The sequence below is a fragment of the Enoplosus armatus genome, chromosome 8 (genome assembly GCF_043641665.1).
Source record: "Enoplosus armatus isolate fEnoArm2 chromosome 8, fEnoArm2.hap1, whole genome shotgun sequence".
Classification (NCBI taxonomy): Eukaryota; Metazoa; Chordata; class Actinopteri; order Centrarchiformes; family Enoplosidae; genus Enoplosus; species Enoplosus armatus.
Genome location: NC_092187.1, coordinates 3,626,286 through 3,649,289, shown reverse-complemented (window position 1 = coordinate 3,649,289; position 23,004 = coordinate 3,626,286). Strand labels below are relative to the sequence as shown.

At 40.2% G+C, this 23,004-nt stretch overlaps 1 protein-coding gene across 1 annotated transcript in view; it reads left to right on the top strand.

Moving 5' to 3' along the window:
• Positions 1-18,893, top strand: part of cfap74 (cilia and flagella associated protein 74) — a 51,137-nt gene extending 32,244 nt beyond the window's left edge. The window contains exons 22-38 of the mRNA XM_070910906.1: positions 3,125-3,212; positions 6,123-6,296; positions 7,947-8,080; positions 8,262-8,538; positions 9,795-9,929; positions 10,123-10,247; positions 10,752-10,886; positions 12,570-12,679; positions 12,784-12,839; positions 13,723-13,842; positions 14,083-14,238; positions 14,437-14,575; positions 16,136-16,290; positions 16,493-16,625; positions 17,654-17,790; positions 18,208-18,342; positions 18,731-18,893. Of these exons, the coding sequence (XP_070767007.1) occupies positions 3,125-3,212; positions 6,123-6,296; positions 7,947-8,080; positions 8,262-8,538; positions 9,795-9,929; positions 10,123-10,247; positions 10,752-10,886; positions 12,570-12,679; positions 12,784-12,839; positions 13,723-13,842; positions 14,083-14,238; positions 14,437-14,575; positions 16,136-16,290; positions 16,493-16,625; positions 17,654-17,790; positions 18,208-18,342; positions 18,731-18,835 (2,314 nt within the window). The 3' untranslated portion in view covers positions 18,836-18,893. The remainder of the gene's footprint in view (positions 1-3,124; positions 3,213-6,122; positions 6,297-7,946; positions 8,081-8,261; positions 8,539-9,794; positions 9,930-10,122; positions 10,248-10,751; positions 10,887-12,569; positions 12,680-12,783; positions 12,840-13,722; positions 13,843-14,082; positions 14,239-14,436; positions 14,576-16,135; positions 16,291-16,492; positions 16,626-17,653; positions 17,791-18,207; positions 18,343-18,730) is intronic.
• The last annotated feature ends 4,111 nt before the right edge of the window (positions 18,894-23,004 follow it).

Below are 23,004 nucleotides of genomic sequence, written 5' to 3'. Positions count from 1 at the left end.
CAATCTGTTGATTTTTGGTAGGTTTGCTTTTGTTTTATGCAGTGGCGGTGTGACATTTAAAATGGCACTGCCAAGTCTTCCTAGCCAGAGCCTGTGATTGGATTTCCAAATCCTCATTAGCAGCGCTGCTTTCACTCACTGTCTCATCCACACACACACTCACACGCTGTTAAATCTGTATTCTAAAATGACTCATAGCTTTCATTCTTTACACAGGTGTTTGCTTCTTGCCTTCCCTCCCCGGGCTTTTGGGAGAGGGTGAGCACATTCTTGCTTCCTGCTCTGAAGGATTGCGCTCAACCTGCCCACATCCTTCACTGTCTTTCCGTTGCTTCATCCCTCTCTGCCTGTCTTCCTCCACTTTTATTTGTCACCATCCAACCCACATGTTCCTCTCACATATCCAGAACATTGTTCCATACACTACATAATCCCCTCTCCACAATATCAACAGAGATCCTGTTCAGCTAAGAGGAGTGCTGCTCATTTGCATTCAGATGGACACTGACAGCCTAATAATCGTGAAAGGGAATTGCCATTTCGTTTAACTTCTTTCATTTAGCCTGACACCATGTTCATGTTAGCCAATTTCTGTTTGGGAGAGGGGGGGTTATTTAGCTGCAGTGGCGATGCCAATTTTAAGAGTTGAGAGTTGTTATTTCTGTAAGTCAACTATAACAGCAACCTCTTCTGTCGACGCTTGTCCTAGGTAGCTAGGTATGTAGAACTATGATGTCCTCATTCTTAATCCCATCTACCGAGCTCTGATTGATGGATTGTTTTTCCAACTGGGGGAAACAGCCAGCAAACCAGACTTATTTAAATCGCATTGGACTGAAACGAGGTGTGGAAAAAAGCTTGTGAGCTACATAACCTAGCCATGTGACCTGGCTCGCTTGGGCCTGAAAATTTGGCTTTAGAACTGATTAACACTTCCCAAAGAGTAGAGAATGACACGTTTTCATTTTGAAAAACAATAATTCAGCTTCCAGGGACAGGTAAAACATTCTGCCTGTGGCAAATTTCAATCTAACACATTTTGAAAAGACCGGAAGAAAATTTAAACCTGATAACAAGATCATTAGAATAGGATGGCTTGAATGAACCGATTTAAGCGTAATCTCTGAAGAGCGAGGAAATGTGTCCCACCCTGGCAGTTCCGGCTGATAAAAGGGAGATTACAAGGATGATGTACTGCAGATTACACCAAACAGCTCTACCAGTACTTTCACTGATAGTTCACCGCTCACACCAGTATCAGAAACTTTAATGATGCTATGAGTTGCAAGACTGCAAACAAACAAAATGACCTGTTTGGTTAACATGATTTTTTGGGATTTCTTTCACAGTTCATTTACTGTATGTTTTGCCCATCCATTTCCCCCATAGTGAAAAATCCCTAAGCCTCTTAATCCGTTTTGTAATCCTTTTCATAATCACTTTTTTAATGGTGAAGTGAAATCCAAGCAGGAGTCCATATTGAGGAGGGATATCTATATTTCAAATATATTGTATTTGCTCCCATCGGGTAAAAAGAAGCACTAAAGCAGCCTCTTTCCTAAAATCATAAACGATTTCCTAAATGAGTCTTTCCTAAACATGTCAGTTTATTCAGCCGGACTCTCATGGATTATAGGTGATCCTCATGATTGTCACTTCATTGACTTTGGAGGTTTTTTAGGGATGGAAATGTAGATGAAGTGATAAAGTTTTGCTCAGTTATTTCAGTAGTTCTGGGTGAAATCCTTTGGAGATATGCACTGTTGTCCTCTTAGCAGTACCACAAAGTTAGAGCAACTATTCCAGTTTTACTGCGTCCTCTACTAATCTCAGAAGTATCATTAAAGACTATGGAGGAGAATTACTTTTGGACAAGGCTGTGGATAATCTGGCTACAGAGACGAAAAGCACACAAGTAAATCTGTGCAGGACACTGACAAATCTGAAACCCCATCCATCCGCAAAATTCTCCCGAGCATATGGGCCTGGCGATGTCCCACCATGCTTTTCCACTCTGCCCTGCCAAGCTAATTCAAGAGTGACTCTCCAGCAGCGATTCTATTTGCAGGCAGAACAAGAGTGCTTCCTTAAATACACCCTCTGCACTCATTGGTCAAGCTATGGAGGGAAGAAAACTACTTTTCTTTTTTCATTCCTCCCCTTTGCAAATGCAGAGATTTAATTTTAACATGTAAGGAGGTGACCTTTCTAGCTTTGAGTCATGAAGGGTGCTGTAGTAGAACAGCATGTTTACAGCAGTTGCATGCAGCAATGAGGCCGAGGAAATATGAAATGCAAACCTGTCCTCGAACCTGAAGCTGACAGATTTGTGGAAGGCAAGGCTTGGTTTTAGCGCTTTGGAAAAAAAAAAAAAAAACACACCGACATCTGGAGAGCCTTAAAACCACTGACATTTACAGCATTAGCTCTCAAGCCTTCAACCAGCATTAAGAGCGTAAAGAGGGAAGGACAGAGAAGACAGCTGATAGGAGAGAAACAGACGGAGGAAAAGCAAGCAGGGGAAAAAAAGAGAAGGATGTCGGGGGAAGGAGAGAGAAAGTGAGAGGTGGGGGGGGGGGTGGATCTGAGCCACAAACTGTATTTGACATTTGACCACTGTTTACATGATGATGAACTATACATGCATACATATATACAGTGTATATACATGTTATATTGAGGGACTGGTTTTACATAAGCCTGTGCATGACTACTGGGCCTCTTTGAATCATACTTACGTCTCCCATCACCATGGCTACAACCTACAGTAGTGTGGAGGCGCGCTCTACATCTCTCTCCTGCTTTCCCTGGCGAGCCGATCCTACAGTCGTGGGTTAAAGTAAAGTAATGGGTCTTCAGGGTCTGAATCTTTATCTTTCTTTGAAAAGCTCGACAGTGGCTCGTGGCTTTTGACTGTTGGTATCTGATCTCCTGAAAAAAATGAGCAACCTTCAAAATCACTGTTGCAGTGATGTGTCTATTACCAACCCCTAATTGGTGTATTTGCTCCTCTCTGTTCGTGAACATGATGTAAAAATGATTTTTTTTTTTTTTTTGAGAAAGTGCCACTTTGCATAATAGTGTGCGTTCTCACGCTGCATCTGTCTTTTTCACTCTCTCATAGATGCTCCTTATCTAAAGATGCCAAGAAGTTTTTTGACAAAGATACAGGAGTCCTGGAGGTTCCAATGACAGTGCAAATAGCAGGCCAGGTTTGTATTATATTATACACTGCATAGATACAGTCTATTTTGCAGTAATCCTCCCTGTGCTCCTGAAAACCGTGTACTTATCTTGCAATTCAGGGCTTGTGTCCTACTTTGTCCCTAACTGAAGCAGCGCCACTGAAGGTTGTAACCTATTTTGCTGATAACAAGCTAAAATTATCTCCCACCCCCAAGGCCCGGTTACTCCATGGGCGTTAATAAGCCAAGCATAAAGGTTATCCCATATTGTTTAACTGAAGATTTCTTAGGAAGCTGAAAATGGGAAAGCTGAAATCTGTGTTCTCTTCTTGCTCCGTGGATTACATATTATGTGCTAACATAGATTTTATTCATTTTTAAAATGGGAAAGAAGGGAAAACATTTATTAAATGTCATGCCTTTCAAAATGGGGTTATACAATTTGCCAGACATAACATGTATAACAGTATATAACACATAAAACATGGATATACTCGCAGACATAAGACATAAATATACATTCACACGTACAAGTACAGAGTTGCAAAGTGGGAAGAATTACTATATCTCAGGTGCCTCTGGTTCCCGGGAATAAAAGTCCAGTTCATTTGCAGCACAGATGAAGTTAGATGACTCACAGTTGGAGCACCAACTTTGATGGGTATGAAACTCTCCTGGTTGAATAATCAGTGCAAAATATGAGCTACTGCCAACTATGCTAAAATATCTGGTTCTTTGACAAGTCACATATGTGACAATGTGCATAAAATTGTAAATGGAGAAGGTAACTACGTAGTGCATGTTGGTAAGAAACAACTGTGTTACCTGCACTGCTAACGTTTTAGCTGCAACCAGCAGCTCTATTGCTCACTTGGTTGGTTGGTCAGTCGGTCCACAAAAATGTCCCCACTCTCTGGCGGCCACAGTTTTTGCCCTAGGTGGCTGAAATTTGGCATGGAGGTCAAGCTTAGAAGCAAAGAAGCTGTAGCGAATTCATAACACTTCATTTTGGCAGTTGGGAATAAAAAATTTAAACTGACCCAGAATCTGAAAGTGAACTGATACAAACTTCAGCTTGTGGATTCAGTTTTCTAAAAAGCTTAATTTTTAGCTTCCAATTGCTGTTAATGTACATGTACCAAAAATACATTTTTCATGACCAATATTATCTTGGTACAATATTACATTAACGATCGATAACCTAATAATAAGTGTATGTTGTCTTGATGTGATAATAAATCATATTATTAATAAATAATGTGAATTATAATATAACTTTATTACACATGTGTATTTTACTGAGATGTTATATTGGTCATCGTGCCATTACTATTACATCATGTTATTACACATATTTATGTATTGTCGTCAGACAGGTCCACATCATGGATTAGTTGGTATACTGTAACTCTAGTTGTGTACAGTGCAACAAAAAAAGGAAACTATTTGCAATTCAGTGTCAATCAAACAATAGAGGCACAAATCTAAATATCCTCCTCTCGAGGTCCAACTTCTATTATGAGATATGAAAACAGTCAATTCAGAAGCCCTTGAAGTGGAAAAAAAAAGTGCTTACAGAAACTAAATTCCTTCAATTCGTCAGCCGCAGCTTTTATTAAAAAACACAGAGCAGCTGCTTAGACATTCGTGTTGCATCGATGCCAGTCCTCTTTCTCAGTAAATCTAAATCTGGTCAGTCTTCTTGCCAAATCGTCACCTTCTTCTCCCTCCCCATCCAGCCCCTGTTCCCTGTCTCTACCAGGACAAGGAGAGCAGAGGATTGTGGGGGGAGCAGAGCTCTGACGAGGAGCCAAAGACTGGGTCAGGATGCTCCTGTGGAGCACCAAAGCTGTTGCTCCCAGCCCCAGGCCCTGAGCTCCTGGCATTAAACCATGCGTGCACACACACACAAACACACACACACACACACACTGTTGTATGGTCACCAGACGCCACAGCAGCCAGGAAAGCAATGGTGCAGAAAGCTATAAACAAGGTCATCTGCTGAGCACTGACATGATTCAAGAAGACATTATCTTTAGAAAAAAAAACACAGCTCACAAGATCACAATATTACTTAGTTTTTTAATCTGGCTGAGGGCCACGGACAGGGGAGGGAAGTTGGAAAGTATAGAAAACATATTGTTGGTTTTAGTCATTTCATGAGACTTGCTGACAATAAGAAAAATGAAGAATAATACCAGCCTTGCATGATTAGCACAAACCAAAACCATAATAATTCTGGGGGGGACTGGCGATGATAAACAGTTACTTGGGTTGGTGCCGAGATGTCAATTTCCAAAACTCGAGCCTATACGCGGTTTTGGAATGCATGCATGCACACACACACACACACACATACACACACACATCTTGAGTCTCAGCTGCTCAGTGATGAATGACTATATGCACAAAGGCATCGCTCCATTTCAGCTCAGAAGACTGAAGTGGCCTCGCCTTAAACATGAATTCAACTCAATAGATACTACAAGTGCATATATTCGTATTGTGAAATCACACACTTGAGAAGGCTTATTTTTCAAATGAAACTTCAGTCCATGCTAGTCCCACGTTGATGTTGTTGCAGTCTTTGTTCTCCTCAGTGTTTTTTTCTTCAATCTGAATATGAAAATGTATAATTAAAAATTATTATTATAATTAAAAATATAATAATTTAAAAAGTGATACCAGTGCTGAGCAGTTTTCAGAACAGGCCCTGCAACCATTTGTATTACATAAATCAAAACATCCTGATTTTTATATATTAGAATGAAACAAATAGAATCTAGGTTAAATACAATGTTGTGACATTAAAAGGGTGGGGGGGCAAATATGTTTGAAGGAAACTGATTTTTCTTCATTGATGTTGATTAAAATGTTCCACCCGAGGAGAACTGGCCAAAGATCCGTAAAGATGCTTCATGTTTGTGTGTTCAGGTGAAGCCTGTCCATTTCACAGTCCAAGCAGTTGTGACCTCTTCAGACCTGCAGTTTGACCAGACTGAGGTGGACTTTGGCTACTGTTCTATTTACCAGTCGGTCAAGAGCAGTGTTCGTCTTACCAACCTGTCCCTGCTGCCTCAGGACTTTGGCTTCGTGGGTGTTCCAGAGGTACTGCATGAGTAACAACAACTATGATTTTAGTTTATAGTGCTGTGAAAACCTTCTCTTGTGTATTTGTGAAGTAAAGTTGCCTGAATTCAGATACAAGCACAAACTAACCCAGACACTATTAGTCACTGAAAACAATGTTGTTATTAGTGCTGTATTTCTAGATGATGTCAGTAGTCAGTAAGATACTGCTTTCATTGTTGGAAATTCAGCTTCACCCTTCCTTTCACAGGCTTCCCATTTTTGAGATTTGCCCTCAACCGTTAAAGTTGTAATCCTTAAGATTTCAGTCCTGGTTGATTTGGCGCACCTGTGCTTACCGTGGCTAGTTTGGTTTAGCACTACAGCAAACACTCGTTGCAAGTTTACACTGCAGCCAAACAAATTTGTCATGTTATATCAAAGAAGGAATTTAATGATAATTAGTGGTCCACATGGCAAAAGCTGCTTTCCACACAACAGCAGGGCACAGTTAACTTTCTTACCTTGCTAAGAAGTTGGAGATGTGCAACTCTTCATCTAACATCTAAAAACAATCTGCTGACAAAACTTCTGTTTGTTGAGCAATTGAATTGAAGCAAATTTGTGGCATTGGATTTAATCTACTCATCAGAGGCTCATTCAATTACCTCAGCATGCAGCCAGTGTTCACCTGTTATAAATATGGCTGTGCCTCATGTTTCCAGCAGATCACTGCTTACTAAGTAGCATTGTGATAGTGGGAAACATGGAATCCGAACTAAGTGAAAGTATCAGAAGTCAAATTGTTATTCTGAGCAAAGAGGGGCTTTCTCAGTGTCAAATCATGGCTAGACTAAAGGTTTCTAAGGGGGCAGTGCATGGAACTCTTAAACACTTTGCACAAACGGGATCAGTTGTATCCAAAGCACAATCAGACAGACCAAAAGTGACCACACCATCAGAAGATCAATACATCAAGCTTAGTTAGATACAGAATTTAAAAAAAAGAAAAAAAAAAGAAAGAACGCCAGACTCCAATCGGCAAAAGTACTGTCAAAAGAAGGCTATCTTTTAGTGGTCTCAGTAGCAGGAGTAGCAGTTTCTAAACCACTTCTCAGAAGGGCTGAAGGCCAAACACTTGGGGTGGGCTAAGAAATACCAGTATTTTACTGTGGATGAGGAAAAGTCCTATTTACTGATGAATCCAAGTTTGAGATTTATGGCAGTAACAGAAGGGTGTATGTAAGGAGACGAACTGGAGAGAGAAGGATACCGCAGTGTATCAAACATGGTGGTGGGTAGCTGTACTGTATATTATAGACATATAAGATGACCAGCTGATCCCAGTGCTGTGTGGGCAGGGAACTGGTTTAATTAGCACCGCTATGCATATAGTAGTCTGTGTTTGTCAGAGTGCTGTTGAAGAAAGTCTCTCTGGGAGTTCTTAACGCTGTACTTTTTATCATAAAACTGGTCAGATGTTTGCTCAAGCGTAGGAACAAGCAGCAGATGTAAACCCACACATTCCCACTTCCGGTGTAAACAGGAAGTTAAAAGACAAAATAAAGGGGTCGGGGCACTTCCTCGTTGCTGGTCAATAGTTTGATTTCATGAAAATCTTAAGGATTATAGCTGTAAATTGGAAATTCAAGCAGTTTGTGTTGTTTGTGTTCTTTCACACTACTACAGTTTATTGAGGTCCAACATAATGATGGCTTTGGCACGCTGCTCCCACAAGAGACCCTGGAGATTGATCTGATTTTCAGTGCCAACAAGGCCAAAGAGTACAATTTCCAACTCAGCTGCAAATCTGGAATTAACAGGTTCATTTTAATATGTATTGTGTGTAAATTATATGTCATATTATGGATTTGTTGACTTACAGGACCAATACGTCAATGCTTTTAATGATGGGATCTGGTTGGACCAGTGTCATCAATGATGATTCAGTTTATTACATCCCATATTTATTAATATTTAACTAAACATTTTTTTTGTCATCAGAGATTTCCTTCTTTCCTGCCGAGCAGTGGGTGTCCGTCCTCCATTGGAGCTCTCCCATTCTCTGGTCCAGTTTGGGGCCACGGCAGTAGATGACCACTCCACCGCCATACTTTACCTGATCTACCATCAAACCAACCAGAACCAGTCCAAACAACCAATCCCTCCAGTGGTCAAGGACAGCATGGCTCCTGTAGCACCCAGGCTGTTCTCCTTCACTCTACCCAAGGATTCAGACATCAGCATTGCTCCTTCTGCGGGCCGCCTGCTGCCTGGAGAGGTGGAGTAGCACACCTCTTATGTTTTACACTGAAATTAAAGGGAGTATGAGACATAAAGCTCTTGTTTTGGGGGGCTTGGTATTTGAAAGGCATGGACATTTACCAGGCAGGAAGGGTCTAACAAAAAGATGCTGTGGGATGTTTGACAGAAAATCTTGACTGCTGGACTGTGAGAACCTGTTCAAACCAAGCATCTTAGCATTATTGGGCGCAGCTGAATAATTTTTTGGCCCTAATATTAATTCAAACCCCTCCTTACCACCCGCTGTTTTAGTAATCCTTTGGAGCCTGATCTCCTGAGGTTGTGTTTCTCATTTTACAGCTGGCCAAAATCTTATCCTAACATTGTTGCAAAACCATAATTAGAGTTTTAGGCTATGCCTACATGTTCCTAATCTAACTCTGATTAGTAACTCTAAACGTAATCAAAATAGTTTGAGTTGAGCTTGTGAACCTAACCTTTAATTTTACGATGTGAAAAACTAGGAAGTTCATTTGTTTCTTATTATGACAATTTGCAACGAAGACAAAATGATCACAGAGCTAACGGATGTCAGAGGAAAATCTTCCAGCCTCAGTTCAACTCAATTCAGTTGTATAGAATTACAGTGAGACAAACAGCCATCATAGCTGCCATTGGCTCACAACAGATGTCTTTATAGTGTAATGATGCACTCTACTGGACACCTGATAGAAGTGAACAAGTGCTTTTTTATTTTACACTCTCTATCTTGCAATATCAATGAGTACAGACCATAATACAAAAAACAGTGTATTTATTTTATATTCACTGGATGCAGCATCATTTCAAAGTATAGGTATTTTGAAAACCATTGAAGTTCATTGTTGTGGGTGTGACAGTTAAATTTAAAGTTGGCAGTGGAAGACTTTCCTCCAGACTCTGTTTATAGAAACAATTCATCCATTGCATTAATATTCTTCAACTGTGTAACAGAGGCCCAGTGGGAGAAATCCAGCAAATAGTCTACAATTGAAAAACAGAGGGATTATCATCCTCAGTCCACTAGAATTGGTCCACGCTAGAGAAACCCCAGAACAGGAGACTGCCCAAAACTAATTTAAACCTCCTCTTTGTAATAGGAGGTGGGGGTTTAAATTAGAAATCGCCAGTAAGGAAGAACTCACAGAAGAAACAGAAGTTTCCTGAAAATGTGTATAATACGACACACAATAATAACCAGCTTTACCTCTAAATCTGAGCAATTCCTGACATACCTTCTCTCCTCTGACCTAGAGATGTCTGGTCCAGGTGACGTTCACACCCAGACTGTTAGACCAGGACATTAAAGAGGAGGCGCTGCGTCTCCTTCACCGAGCCAAGTTGCTCTGTGAAAAGGAGTCGGAGAGGAACAGACACGCTGAACAGGAGGTACGACTATAACCACACCTACTCCAGTCACCTCCTGCTTGCGCGAGGATCAGTCTGTGCTGCCTCTTCACCAGCTTACTGATTTTTTCACTTTCATGAACACATTAATATTTATACAGAATGTAGGTGCTCCATTTGTCTAACCTTAGCATGAACCCATCAATCATGTTTATGTGTATGTGTGTGTTGTGAGACTAAAAAGGAGGTCCCAGTGGAAACCAGTAAAGGAAAGAAGGCATCCGTGATTCCAAAGAACAGCAAGGTGTCAGACGACTCAAAGACATCACCATCACCCAATCCTGCCGACATACAGCCAGGGTAGAAGGTCTTCATTTCTTAAAAGACTTGATTTTTTCCCTTGATGTCATCAATCTTATTGCTTGCTTTGTATCACAAATTACTTTGAAAAACACATTCAATGTACTGGACTGAAATGCCAGTGAAGCAAATATTCATCAATAAATATTCTATAACCAAATATCAAAAAGTAATACTGCAAAAAGAGAATAAATTATTCTTTAGGAAACATCTTTCACATTCTCCCTGAAGGCCTCTCTCTGCTTCCTTAAACCCAATTAATAACTTGGACAGAGGTCTGAGATCCACTGAAGTAAGTTACACACAAAGCTTTTGCTTGTACGTTCCCTCTTCTTCCAGTGCTAAAGTGATTTCATCAGTATTCCCATTTCTTTTCATTTGCAGTGATCACACCATACATAGTATAATTTCAACAGAGCTGGAAAACTTTGATGAATAGGGTTTCATTGTGCAAATGTGAAGAGAGTTTGTTGATTTGTTTAATTGTGAGTCTTTTCCATCTAGGTCAGAGCAGTATGGGGAGGCCAAGGCCTCTCTGCTGTGCTCCTTCACCCAGTGCTACAAGGAGCACACCGTTCCCTGCTTTGTGTCGGACGGGGACGTTCCTGAGGAAGACCGACAGGCCCAGCCTGCATGGAGGTAACCCTGAGTCAGCCTCCAACCAGCTCTGGAGAACACACTGTAGGCACTGTCACGTCAGATTTGTGCCATGTCGTGTCTTTATTCTTTAGGACTTCACTAGACTTAATATAGAATTCCCAAAGTCCTCTGCAATACTTTCACATAAATGTTTGCCATTTGCAGTCCTGTTATGATTTACAGATGTTGTAGTCCTAAAACCTGAATGTGAGCCGGCTCTTTTAAAACATGGCCTCCTTTTCCAGACTTCCACTTATTTCACCAGAAAATAAGGTCTGCATTTGAAATAACTCTCAACCAAGTCCAGATTAACCAATCAATTCGTGTTTGGTAATATGATTTTATTTAACCTCTTACAAATAAGTGTATTTCCCAAAACGTCCAACTATTCAATTCAATATTATATATATATTATATTTATATTATATATTATATTATATTCAATATTTAAGGCCCCATGTCAGTTGATATTGTGTTTTAGTGGTGCATATTCCAAAATTTGGAAAAACAAATTTGCAACTACTTTACAAGATTTCTGCTATGGTGGAAACATCTAGGTTGGCCTGCAAAAAATATCATCATTAACACTCTATGTATGGAACACAGTAATGATTTAACTCTCCTGTATACCCAGTCAATAGAAGAAGAACTGGGCAGTTAGCATTAGCAGTGATAGCCACCATGTCTGAAGAGAACTCGAGGAACTCACAGATTACCAAAATCGCTTCTGACAGGTGATCTGACAAAAAAGGCAGTACTGTGACCTCTCTAGTTGGGTCATCACTGCAGCTGACAAATCAGCATATAGGAGGGAGGTGTCTAATCTTGTGAGCTGGTATAACCTATGGATATAGTATTTCTTCTATTTCTCTAAATATTTGAGAAAATGTCCTCTAGGAGAAGATAGATAGAACTTTGGTACCTTTCCTGAGGCTAATCGACTTGAGTGAATGGTAAACCTTTGGCACTTTAAGGTACCTGCCATTTTTATATGAATAGTTATTTTAGTATTATATTGTCTTCTCTGCATTTCTTTTTTGGGATTTTGTGTTTTTGATATGTCCATTAAGCTGTGCTGAATGTTGTCTGTCTTGTTTGAACTATGAGCTCACCAAAGTATGTTCCTAACAACATTTGTTGTAATAATAATGCAATAACATTCACTCAACTCAAATCAACACAGGATGACCAAATGAAAAAACACTGTTTTATCCTCAAGGATGCAGAAATCCGAGTAGTCGTGACAGAATACCAACTACATGGTTCCCTCTTTGTGGTACCAAATGTCATTGTCTTTTAAAATTAGATTTATGTTTTGTTTGGATGGAGCAGGCATTGTTCTAGGGAGCTCATTACCATGTCTGCTGACCCCTGCTTTAGGCTGCCAGACGCTAGAATTGTTGTGGTGCAAAGGTCGACAAGAGTATTGAATTCAGAGGTATTGTATTGTGTGGACTGACAGATGGATAATTAGGACTCAACCACTTTTATAAGCATTTGATCCATTTTTAGTGGATCAAATGCTAGTAGTTGCTTTGAGAACAGATGAGTCAGCATTAACATCATTATTTATGTCATTTTCCATCATTCTCCCAATTCAAAGTGATATAAAGAAAACTTAAAAGTGTGAGCTGTTACATATACTGCTTATGTCATAGCTTGTCATGTCCAACGTCTCCACAGTCCCTTCAATACTCTTTACTTGAAGCTGCAGTGTCCTGCTGTACAGCCTCCTCTGGTGGTAACCTCCAACAATGGACACAATATCATAGACTTCCATCAGGTGGCAGTGGGTGAGTGATTTTGCTTGATGGTTCTTCACATACTGTAAATGCTCACTTGTGCATTCAGCTTACATATCTTTTTTGTTTTTTGCGTTTGTGTCTTGTACTTTTAGGAGAAAAGGTGATCAAAAGGTTTACAGTTCAGAACATTTCGAAGGAATCTTTGGATGTATCCTTTCTCCAGCAAATATTGATCAGCTTGTCAAAGCGCGAAATTTTACCCATCAAACAAAATGCAGAACTGTAGTCATGTTTTAAACTGTTAATGCAAATAGATTTTCTGCAGTTAGAAAATCACTCTTGTGTGTCTGTGTTCTATACACACTTCTCAAGATATCTGTACAAATGTTGAACATGCTATATGAAAAATCTTAGTCTTAAATCAAGTCAAGTGTTAGAAAGAGTTATTTTGTACTGCAGGTACACTTTGAGTATATTCATGAATGAATATAATTAACATGTAAAAGTGTTGGAATGTCTATCCGCAGATATCCTATAGTATGAGGTCTGCAATCCATCTTTAATGTGTGTATTAAAGGGTCATTCCACCCAAATTACACATGTTTTTCTCTCTTACCTCTAGAAGTGTTGAGCTCCACAGGTCGTTTGGGTTTTATTTGCCCAGGTTTTGAGGTATTGAGGCCTTATTTCCGCCTACATCCCAATACAATTGAGGCCAACGGAATTTAGTTTGTGGTGTTCACAGCAATGAAAAATGATTAAAGCAATGAAAAAGCCTTTATTTGAGAGCAGACAATAGAGAGATGACAGGAAATGAGGGGAGAGAGAGAGACGGGGGGATGCAACAAGGGTCTCTGGCCAGATTCAAACCCTGGAGGTTGCAGTTCACGGCCAGCGTCTTAACCCCTCAGGTACCGGGGTGTCCCACTGTAAACAGCTTTTATATGGACTTCTGTTGAAACTATTTCGAAAGGAAATTGTTCACAGTGTACCGTGGATTATACAGAGCAACAAGGACACTTTCTAGGACACTACTACTACAAATAATAATAATATCTGTTCACCACTGCTTTTCTTTGACTGTTTCCAAGCTGAGGTCATCAGTGCTGGATATACATGGTCCCTTTTCCCTTCTGAATGCTCTCAGATGCATACGACCTGGAGAGAAACACACTCTGGTACTGGCCTTCAGCCCATCTCTGGAGAAAAAGGTGGGTTAACAGTGAAGAATTTACCATGGAGCGCTGGCTTTTTGCTGGAACATATGAGAATGTTCACCAGTGTGAATGACTCATAAGTCTCAGAGTGGTTGAATTATCCAAAATTATTGTTATCCCATATATATTGATTTGTCCTCATCAGAGTTAGCCATCATACCTCTCAAATCACACAAAAGATTATTTAGCAACATTATGAATATTGAGTAATACCTTTACTCTATTGTTCTTTAGCACTGTGAGACTCTGGAGGTGCGTAGCCAGAAGATGACCCTGGAGATGACTCTGTGTGGGGAGGGTGTCGTCCCTGCTGTTACTTCCTCCCACCCTGGAGGTCTCCTTGACTTTGGCTATGTGTTGGAGAAGGAGAGCACCTCACAGGTTCTGAAGGTCAGTCAACAGAAGTAGACAAAGTAGGAGAAAGATATTACATCTCTCTGTTTTTCCATGTCAGATTCAGGTCAATTCTTAAAACAATTGAATCCAGAACTGAAAGAGTGTGTTGACTGTCGATATTCACTGATTACCTTGATGCTTTGGAGGAGGTTGCAGCCTTGGAACTGACATTAAGCCCTGTTTTGCCTGCAGCTGCAGAACAGCTCAGCGGTGGCAGTGGGTTTCAGGGTGCTGCTGGCCAGCCTCTCTCCCTCCAGGCCTCAGGGTGGAGCTGACAGGGTGGCCCTCCTGCTGGGCAGTTACACAAACTCTCAAGTCCAGTCTACTGTGGGTAAGATGTGATGAACACTGCAGTGATTCACCAGGAAACCTGACTGCTAGAGCTTTAATACATCATAACATACAGGTGGGTAGGAGAAACCTGAATAAATGAGTGGAGAAACAACAAATGCAAACACCGTCAGGACACAAAGGCTCAGTGAGTGGTTGAGTATGAAAATGATATGCTATGGCCTTCATAGTCTATGACAAGGAGCACTGAAGCTGTTCTAGAGGCTCGTAGTGGCCCAGCAGTTTTCTGGGACACTTTTTATTGGTTTTTCCTTTAATTTGTCACAATGAATAAACAGCTATCAGAATATGCACATGAGAAGGCCCTATAAACAACCAATTGTTTAATGTTTCTCTCATACTCTACTACATAGAAGACATAGTTTAAAATACTTCAAACATCCAGACACTTTTAATAAGCTAATCACCATTAAATGTTTTCTTTAAATAGCCATTAGCTGTTGGATTGTGTAGAGTTAAATACAGCATATATTTCAACATGAGGTTCATTCTTTTATATCTAGTAATAATTGATCATTATTACTCAGACATGTTATTTGACTTTTTTTTGTGACTTAAGTACACTGATAAGGTGAAATCCAGTGAGCCTCCTTTTAGCTATATCATAAAGAAGAAGATGTGGATACTGTAATGAGCAGCAGATTGACCTCAGAGTTCTGTTTTCATGAAATCAACAACCTGTTTTTGTTGTCATGCCCAGTGAGCCCATGCTGTTACCATTGAGGTTTAAGGTTGTATGTCAGTCTTTGTAGGCATCAGTTGTTGTAGATTCAGGGTACAAATAAATATTGCAAGAAGAAATCTTACTTAGTTTTCATTGTTTTCAATGACAAAGCAGTGTCTGGAAAGATGTATCGGCTGATATCAGCTTATTGCAGTTATATCAGTATCAGTTTATGTGTTGGCCCATAAGATAAAAATAAATTGTTGTACAGAAATGCAAAAGTAGGTTTGAGGGATTCTAGAAACAGTGTCACCATTACATAATTTGTCCACCAGAGAGCACTGGTAAGATGATTTTTCAACTTGTAACAAAAGAAAATGTAATCACAGGGATCCATATCCCTGTTGTTTATTGTACGTTTGTGTTTATGTATAATTTAAAAAAAAACAACTGATCCATGTGGAGGTCTTAACATTTGTCCACGGGGCTTTGCCTTAGAGCATGTTGTGTTCTGAGTTGAGCAACAGCATTGATTAATACTGCTACGATGAGAGCATCACAGCAATCATGGAAAGACAAGGCAGGTGATTTTGAGCAAAGAAAGTGATTCACAAGTGCATTATTTGTACTATCATTAATGTAGCATAAGTATGTGCAATGTGGTAACTAGAGGTAACTGATTTGAATAAGCAACATCATGGACAACAGCAACTGTGGAATCTGACATCAAACCATTAAAGTTACAAGGTCAATATTATGTCTGCATTTATTATAAGCTCTAGTTTTTTTTTATTATTATTTGCAACAGCATTAGTAGTAGCATAAGTAACAGTAGGAGCCATTGCAGTAGCAGTATGTTTTTTGTATCATGTACAGGAACCCAGAACTACAGTGGGCTGAGTGTGTTCAGTGTGGTGCCAGTAGAGGGCAGCATTGCTCCAGGACAGAGCCAGGACATCACTGTCACCTTTCAGCCTGACCACCCGTCTGTCAACTATTCTGACAGACTAACCATAGAGCTTGTGAATAAGGTCAGTGGACCACCACACACTCAAAGACACAAATATTTCTTCACTCAACCTGACTTTGGTCTTAATCACTGGTTTAAATGGCATCACATGGTCCAGGCAAAATGCTGTCCTCCCAATGTACTTACTGCACCCTGTACATCCCCTATTCACGTTGGCCTTGACATGATTTAACAACCTTAACTCTGCCATTTCTGTCTCTCAGAGTGAAGTGTGTGCGATGGATCTGAAGGGTGCAGCCTCTTCATATAACATGTATCTGTATGGAGGAGACCTGCTGACAGTGCCCATTGAATCTCTCCTCCCTCCACTGATAACCAGTCAACCTCAGCTCACAGGTATCAAAGCCTCCGCCTTCACCTCTTCTGCAGGTCATCCACTTCTGGTATGACGGACATGGTGTAGTTCAATGGAATACAACGGATCAATACTACACTGGAAATTATCCATGGATTCAAGTTCAAGCATAGTTCAAGACACTGAAGTCTCCAACAAGACAGGACACTCAGGCAGAGAAAATAAAGACACTGACACCATAAAGATGACAACTCCCAGACACATTGCGTAATTTATGCGAGCAAGGGCAGGGTATGTGATGTAGTTGTAATTTATGCTAATCATAGCATGCTGACAGCTCATGTGCTTGTCTCCAGCATTCAGATCATATTTCACCACAAAATCCATGTGTGAAAATAGGTGCACCTCCTAGACAAGGTTACTAAATCAAAGAGGTGTCAGTGCATTAAAATAACATTAGAAGTTGGATAAGAGCCTGAGCTTTGCTATAATTGTGTCAAAGACACAGGATTCCTGTGGGAAAAGAGATGTTAGCTTGAATCTGAAAGCCTCCCATTGACACCCAGCAAAATCCCAGTTTGTGAAGTCTGCATATTTGGAGTGTCTCGAAGAAGGATGTTAATGGACCACAACAGTGTGTTCAAATGCATACTACAGATTTTTGGTTGCCTTTTTCCTATTCCTCTAGACCGCCATTGGCTTCCGTACAGTATGAAAATCGATTAGCAGACTTGAGTTGTGTAAGCCATACTGAACATTAGGTCAGCATGAATTATTGTTAATGTCGAACATGTGTGAACACGTCCGACCTAGTCTCGCATAGCCAGACTTGGAGAAAGGTCTGACTCAACATGTCATTCTGGGATGGAGGGAAAAAAACGCTCTGGCTTATTTGTATTTGTTTGAACCAATCACAGGTGTCTTGGTCTTTGCAAAGTGGTTAGCCGGGACGCAAATTAAGTGTGCCAGCAAATTCCATTGATTCTGGTCTGGAGGACATTAAAGTGAAGTGCAAGTATGTATGGTTAGTAAATGGGCTAAAAGTGCTCATATGGTCCTCTGTATCTAGCAGAGTCAGAGGTGATGGAGAAGGCTGTCATCCCTGTGCTGGTGACCCTGCGGGCCAGCTGCAGCGCGGGAGTCATCACACCTGCCGTGAGGGAGCTGCAGGTGGGCTGCATCCGCTCCACACAGCCCAGTAAGAAGGTACACTGATGTCATCAGATACTGACAGCCCAAATATCCGGAACAGGTTTCCTCAGATATGCAACTGACTCCTGCCACGTGTCAATATGACAATTGATCTGACTCCTATCTACCTTTTTCCAGGCCCAGAAAGTATTAATAAATAACGAATTATAACTAACAAATTAATTTACAAAACATTTCTTTAAACATTTCTTTAAAATGCTGCTGCCATATTTTCCCCCTTTTGCCATCGAAAATAATTAAGTGAACTCTGTTTCATTGGAATAATTAGTCAGACAAAGAATAAGTATTCCTAGATTATAAAATGAAACATGTTGAGGCATAAAGATGCAGATGAAATATCCAATACCTTCATATACTCCTAACCATTTTTCAAGGTACAAGACATCCCATCTTTTCTCTGTCTTTCCCCAGAGTGGTGAGTTTCACTGGGATAACGTGGCGTCCCTGCAGCAACATGGCTTCAACGTGGAGCCCAGCAAAGGCACCGTGGAGGCAGGCCACAAACACACCATCACTGTCACATGGACTCCCCCCACTGGATACAAGGTGAGGAGGAGATTTCCATCACTGTCATTGAATTGGGAAAACAACCTTTAGACAAACGTGTGGGGGTTTGTTGACAAAATCTGTATTTTACAGCAAATGCATCTATTATTCTGTTGACCTGTGTCAAAAAAAAACCTTATTACAACCATGTTGTAAAATAATTTTTAAAAAAGAGGTTGTCAAAAAGTCAGATCATCTATAGGTAAGAAATGACTGATTGCCAAAAGGTACTCAAAGACACTGGTCATTTTACTGTTTAAATAAGTTCATTTTGAGGTAATATTGACAAAAAATCTTAGCTTTAATAGCAACATTACCATCAACCTTCTAAATCCTGTGACAAGATTTTTGAACCTCACTGTACCCCGGCTGATTGTGTGTGTTTCAGCCCTATGAGGTGGTGCAGACATGTGTGCCTCTCACCTTGAAGGGGGATGAGACGAGTGCTTACAGAGTCACCCTGATGGCTTTGGTCTCCACCACTGCTGACTGACCTCTACAGCACCTGGATGCCGGCCAGTGGGAAATGTGCTCACACACACTGACACAATGCAGAGAGACATGATATACTGTACATTTGTGGCCAACTCTTGAATCAAATTATTAAAGGTGGAATTAATTAAGTGTGGTTGAAGGATCTGATTTGAACCCTTTCATTTGACAACGACTATAGCTTTCATGAGCCCTACAGGACCAAAGTGGTTTGAAAAGTCTGAGCGTCTGATCAACCCATCAAATGGCTAGCGTCACCATAAACATTTTTTTAATGTTTAAATGTGGCTGCAGATGATTTAATTTTCCACAGCAAACTCAGCAAACTCAAACAGACACCTCCTTTATGACTTTTTCTGTTACATAAAGTTTAAACTGCGAGTCACATGTATGGCAGTACATACGGTATGAGCAAATTAGACATTTATATTAAAACATTTTGTAATACAGCATTTCAAAACATGTGAAGAGAAGTCTTAACATAAAATTCTATACTCCTAATCTTGAGTTCAAAATCTCATGCAGCATGCAAAATGTTTAACAAATAAGGTAATGCATGCATTGTATTTATCAGAGCATCTCATGATTGTATTTGTGTCGTGTTCATTGATTTTTAAATCATTAATGCATTTTAAAATTAAATGGTCATCATTAAATAATGCAGCAGTAACTCATTCCCATCAAAACATTATGTAGTGGTAATTCACAACAAGACAAAGATAATACAAATAGCACTGAGAAAAGAAAAGTGCAACTTGCACTGTTGTGTTTATAAGGTGTTGATTTACAGAATTATACTTACAGAATATTGCTGTGAATAGATAATGCAGTCTGACTTTACACTGCAGTAAATCCTACATGCGTTGTGATGGCCACGGCCACACAAGGTAATAAAATCCCAAAAGAAAGCACTGAGGGTGACGGTAAGGAGCCAACTCTGTCAGGCCCGAGATGCAAAACAGAATGAGGTAACTGTAAGGCAGTGACATCGTTTTAAAGCACTTCAGCATCAGTTTCAACTTTTGCAGTTCAAGCCCGAACATTTCCACTACCAGATCCAGTCAGCAGATTTTGATCCATCAGAAGTTGTGACCGTCAGTCCAACTGTGGCCTCGACAGCTCACACCCTGACCCATTGAACATGTTCTCATTGCATTTGAACACCTTAATGTAGCATGCCGGTGGCTATAATCAGATTGTGTTTTTCACTTGGTACCATTGCTAACCAGCAAAGCTAGAGGTCCTTATGTGCATATGGACACTGATTCCCTTGATTTATGATCAGGTAAAACTGCCCATTCTTTCTAAATATGACATTAGTCCTGAGAGCTACAGGCAAAGATTCCACTCCCTAGAGGTCAACCCTGACGAGAGCCCCACGGAGTTGTATGTAAGGCTCAAGGAGCTTTATGGAAAGTGGAGAATGCTGTCCCCTGAACTTCAGGTCTGGATCCAAGAGCATGACCCAGGTTCAGCAATGGAAGCTGCTAAGCTGGCTGGCATCTTTTGTGGCCGCTCTGAAGAAGGGACAACCATGGAGCTACAACTCATGGACAACAACGGACAACTGTAAACCAGCCCAACAGTGCTATCAGGGGCCAGTGACCAGTGTGGGTAAGCCTCCCATGTTGGAGAACCAGCCAGCTAGCAGACCATTAAATCTGGAAAAAAGCAATATAATTTCCCCCCCAGGATCAATAAAGTATTTCTGATTCAATTTGTCATCTCTGTGGAGTAGAAGGCCATACAAAACCCATGTGCCCTAAAAAGTCAGCTAAGATGACACAAATGTGCTCTGTGCCTCGCCCTCATGCTGAACTTGAGCTTAAGAATCACCAGTCTGTTCAAATGACACACATTGAAGTTAATGGTGTGACTCTCAAGGCCCTGCTTGATTCTGGGAGTGATCAGGCTCTAGTTCACAGGAAGTTTGTACCGTCCAACATTATCAGCACCCTAGAGGCCATCCCTGTCTGTGTTGTACATTGGGGTTTCTGATAACTTGCCTTATTCTGCTGTGCTAGGACGGGACCTTCCAGTATTCTTTAGATTTTCTAGAGCCAGACCAAAGCTGAAAATGTAATGCTGCTGTTACAAGAGCGCAGGCAAAGAAATCTCGCAGAGCTCTGCCCCTTTTCAGTGGTGAGTTGGGGACAACACCTGGGAAGTCTCGGAAAACCTGCAGACAGAGGAGGCGGGAGAAATTCCAACGCAGTTATGAAACCACCAACCAACACTGAGCCAGAGTTACCTTTAGGGTTTCAAATGCCACCGAATATCATTGAGATGCAGAAAACTGATCCATTAGTTAGTTTTGCTTTGTATTTAGTTGTAGTTGGTGTCCATTTTGTTCAGTTAACACCTTGTTTAGTTGAATATAGTTATGTTGCATTGACCTCTTTTATAGGCCCAATTATCAACATCTTGGTTTATAATGTTGCATTTTTGGGGGATAATTAAAAACCCAGTTTTTCAACTCCTGCTTCCTTGTTGCCTGACTGCTTGGTCGATGACTTGCATACAAGGCAAAATAATTGTGCTTGTTTGTGGTTATATTCAGGACACCAAATGTTCAATCACAGTTTGCACTTTAAAGGCACAGCGCTAATACAGTGATGCTGGAAAGCATAAAAGAGTAAAATACAATTGACACTACTGCAACAAGCAAGGTTTATTTATACAGTACCTTTTCACAGACACAGTCACAAAGTGCTTCAGTCAAAGACCTAAAATCAAATAAATCAAATACACAAGGGGAACAGACATAAGACAAGTAGTTAAAACAAAACTACAAACTCATCACATTACAACATTTTGACAGTAAACAAAAAGGAAAACAAGGAATTGCAGTAGTGATAACCTGGGTAATGTCACAAACAGTTGTGTTGATTTAGTGATCTGTATGTCTCGTATAATATGCTTTTGAACTTACAACACATTAAGTTTAACACACAGCATTTTGTGTCTAAAAGTAAGAGTTAATAGTCAGTTTGGCTCGCCTGTCTTTTCCCTGTGCAGCCAATTTGTTCCTGCACCTGATTGTAGGACCTAATTCCACCACCGGGGGGGTGTGTAATGCCAAGTAAGCAGCTGTGTTATGTCATGGCTAAGGGTGTGTCAGCTGATGTAAGCCAGCAGATGCACACAGTACATACTGTAGCACTGCTGGTACTGTGCCCATGAAGTGACAGGAGTTCACACTGAGGCCAAACGAGGTGCATTCTGTGAAATGCGACACAGAATAGGCAGACTAATACAGATAAATGATGGAAAACGGTTGTTTTGTATTGAAATTATTGGCTATTGATCAGGCATAGATTGACATATTGGACTAGTATATTAGTATTAATAGCAGAAGTTGGGGCTGTAGGCTTAATTGCTGTAATAGCGGTAGTAATCTTAGTAGCAGGCTGATTATTCTTTTTCTATAAGCTATATATCAGCTATTGGAAGCTTCAATCTAAAAATATCTAAGTTGGGCTTGAATGGATGTAAAAAAAATCAACAGAATCGGATCAAAGAGTGTCATTCCAGTTCTGTCCAAGTTGCTTATTTTCACATCTTTGAACGTGCTGATTGCTGCTAGCCAATACAGCGTGTCGTGGCAGTTTTTGTTATTACCAAAAACCAAACAAATAATACTGAAAATTACAAGAATTCGCCCCAAGAATTTTGCTCTCACATGGTGAAATAGGTAGTGAAAGAGCATTTAGACCATCTTAACTAGTAAAGGTTTCTCTTTCTGGATAAAAAGTTTATGAGCAAACGTTACAACATAACAACCACTGAATCTAATTAATACAAACAGCAAATTATGAACATTTTTCAAAGAAAGGTATATCAAAATCTTTCATATCTCTTAATTTTAAGGAACTAGTCTTGAAGATGTACAGCTGTACAGCTCACTGAATAACATTTCTTCTCAAAAAACAGGAATTATTTATATGAACTTACGTTAAAGGAGGTACGTGTTTCTGACACTGTACATTCACAAAAAGGAGCCACTGTATGCTACTGAAATGAGGTGTTGCTAGATTTTCTTTCTTTCTTTTCTTTTTTTTTTTTATTCTAATTTTGTAAAATACATTATCTACTCCTTCTTATACATTTAGACCTTTCTAAGGGTGAAAAATGAAGAGGAGGCATCAACATAGCAGGACATATAGGAAA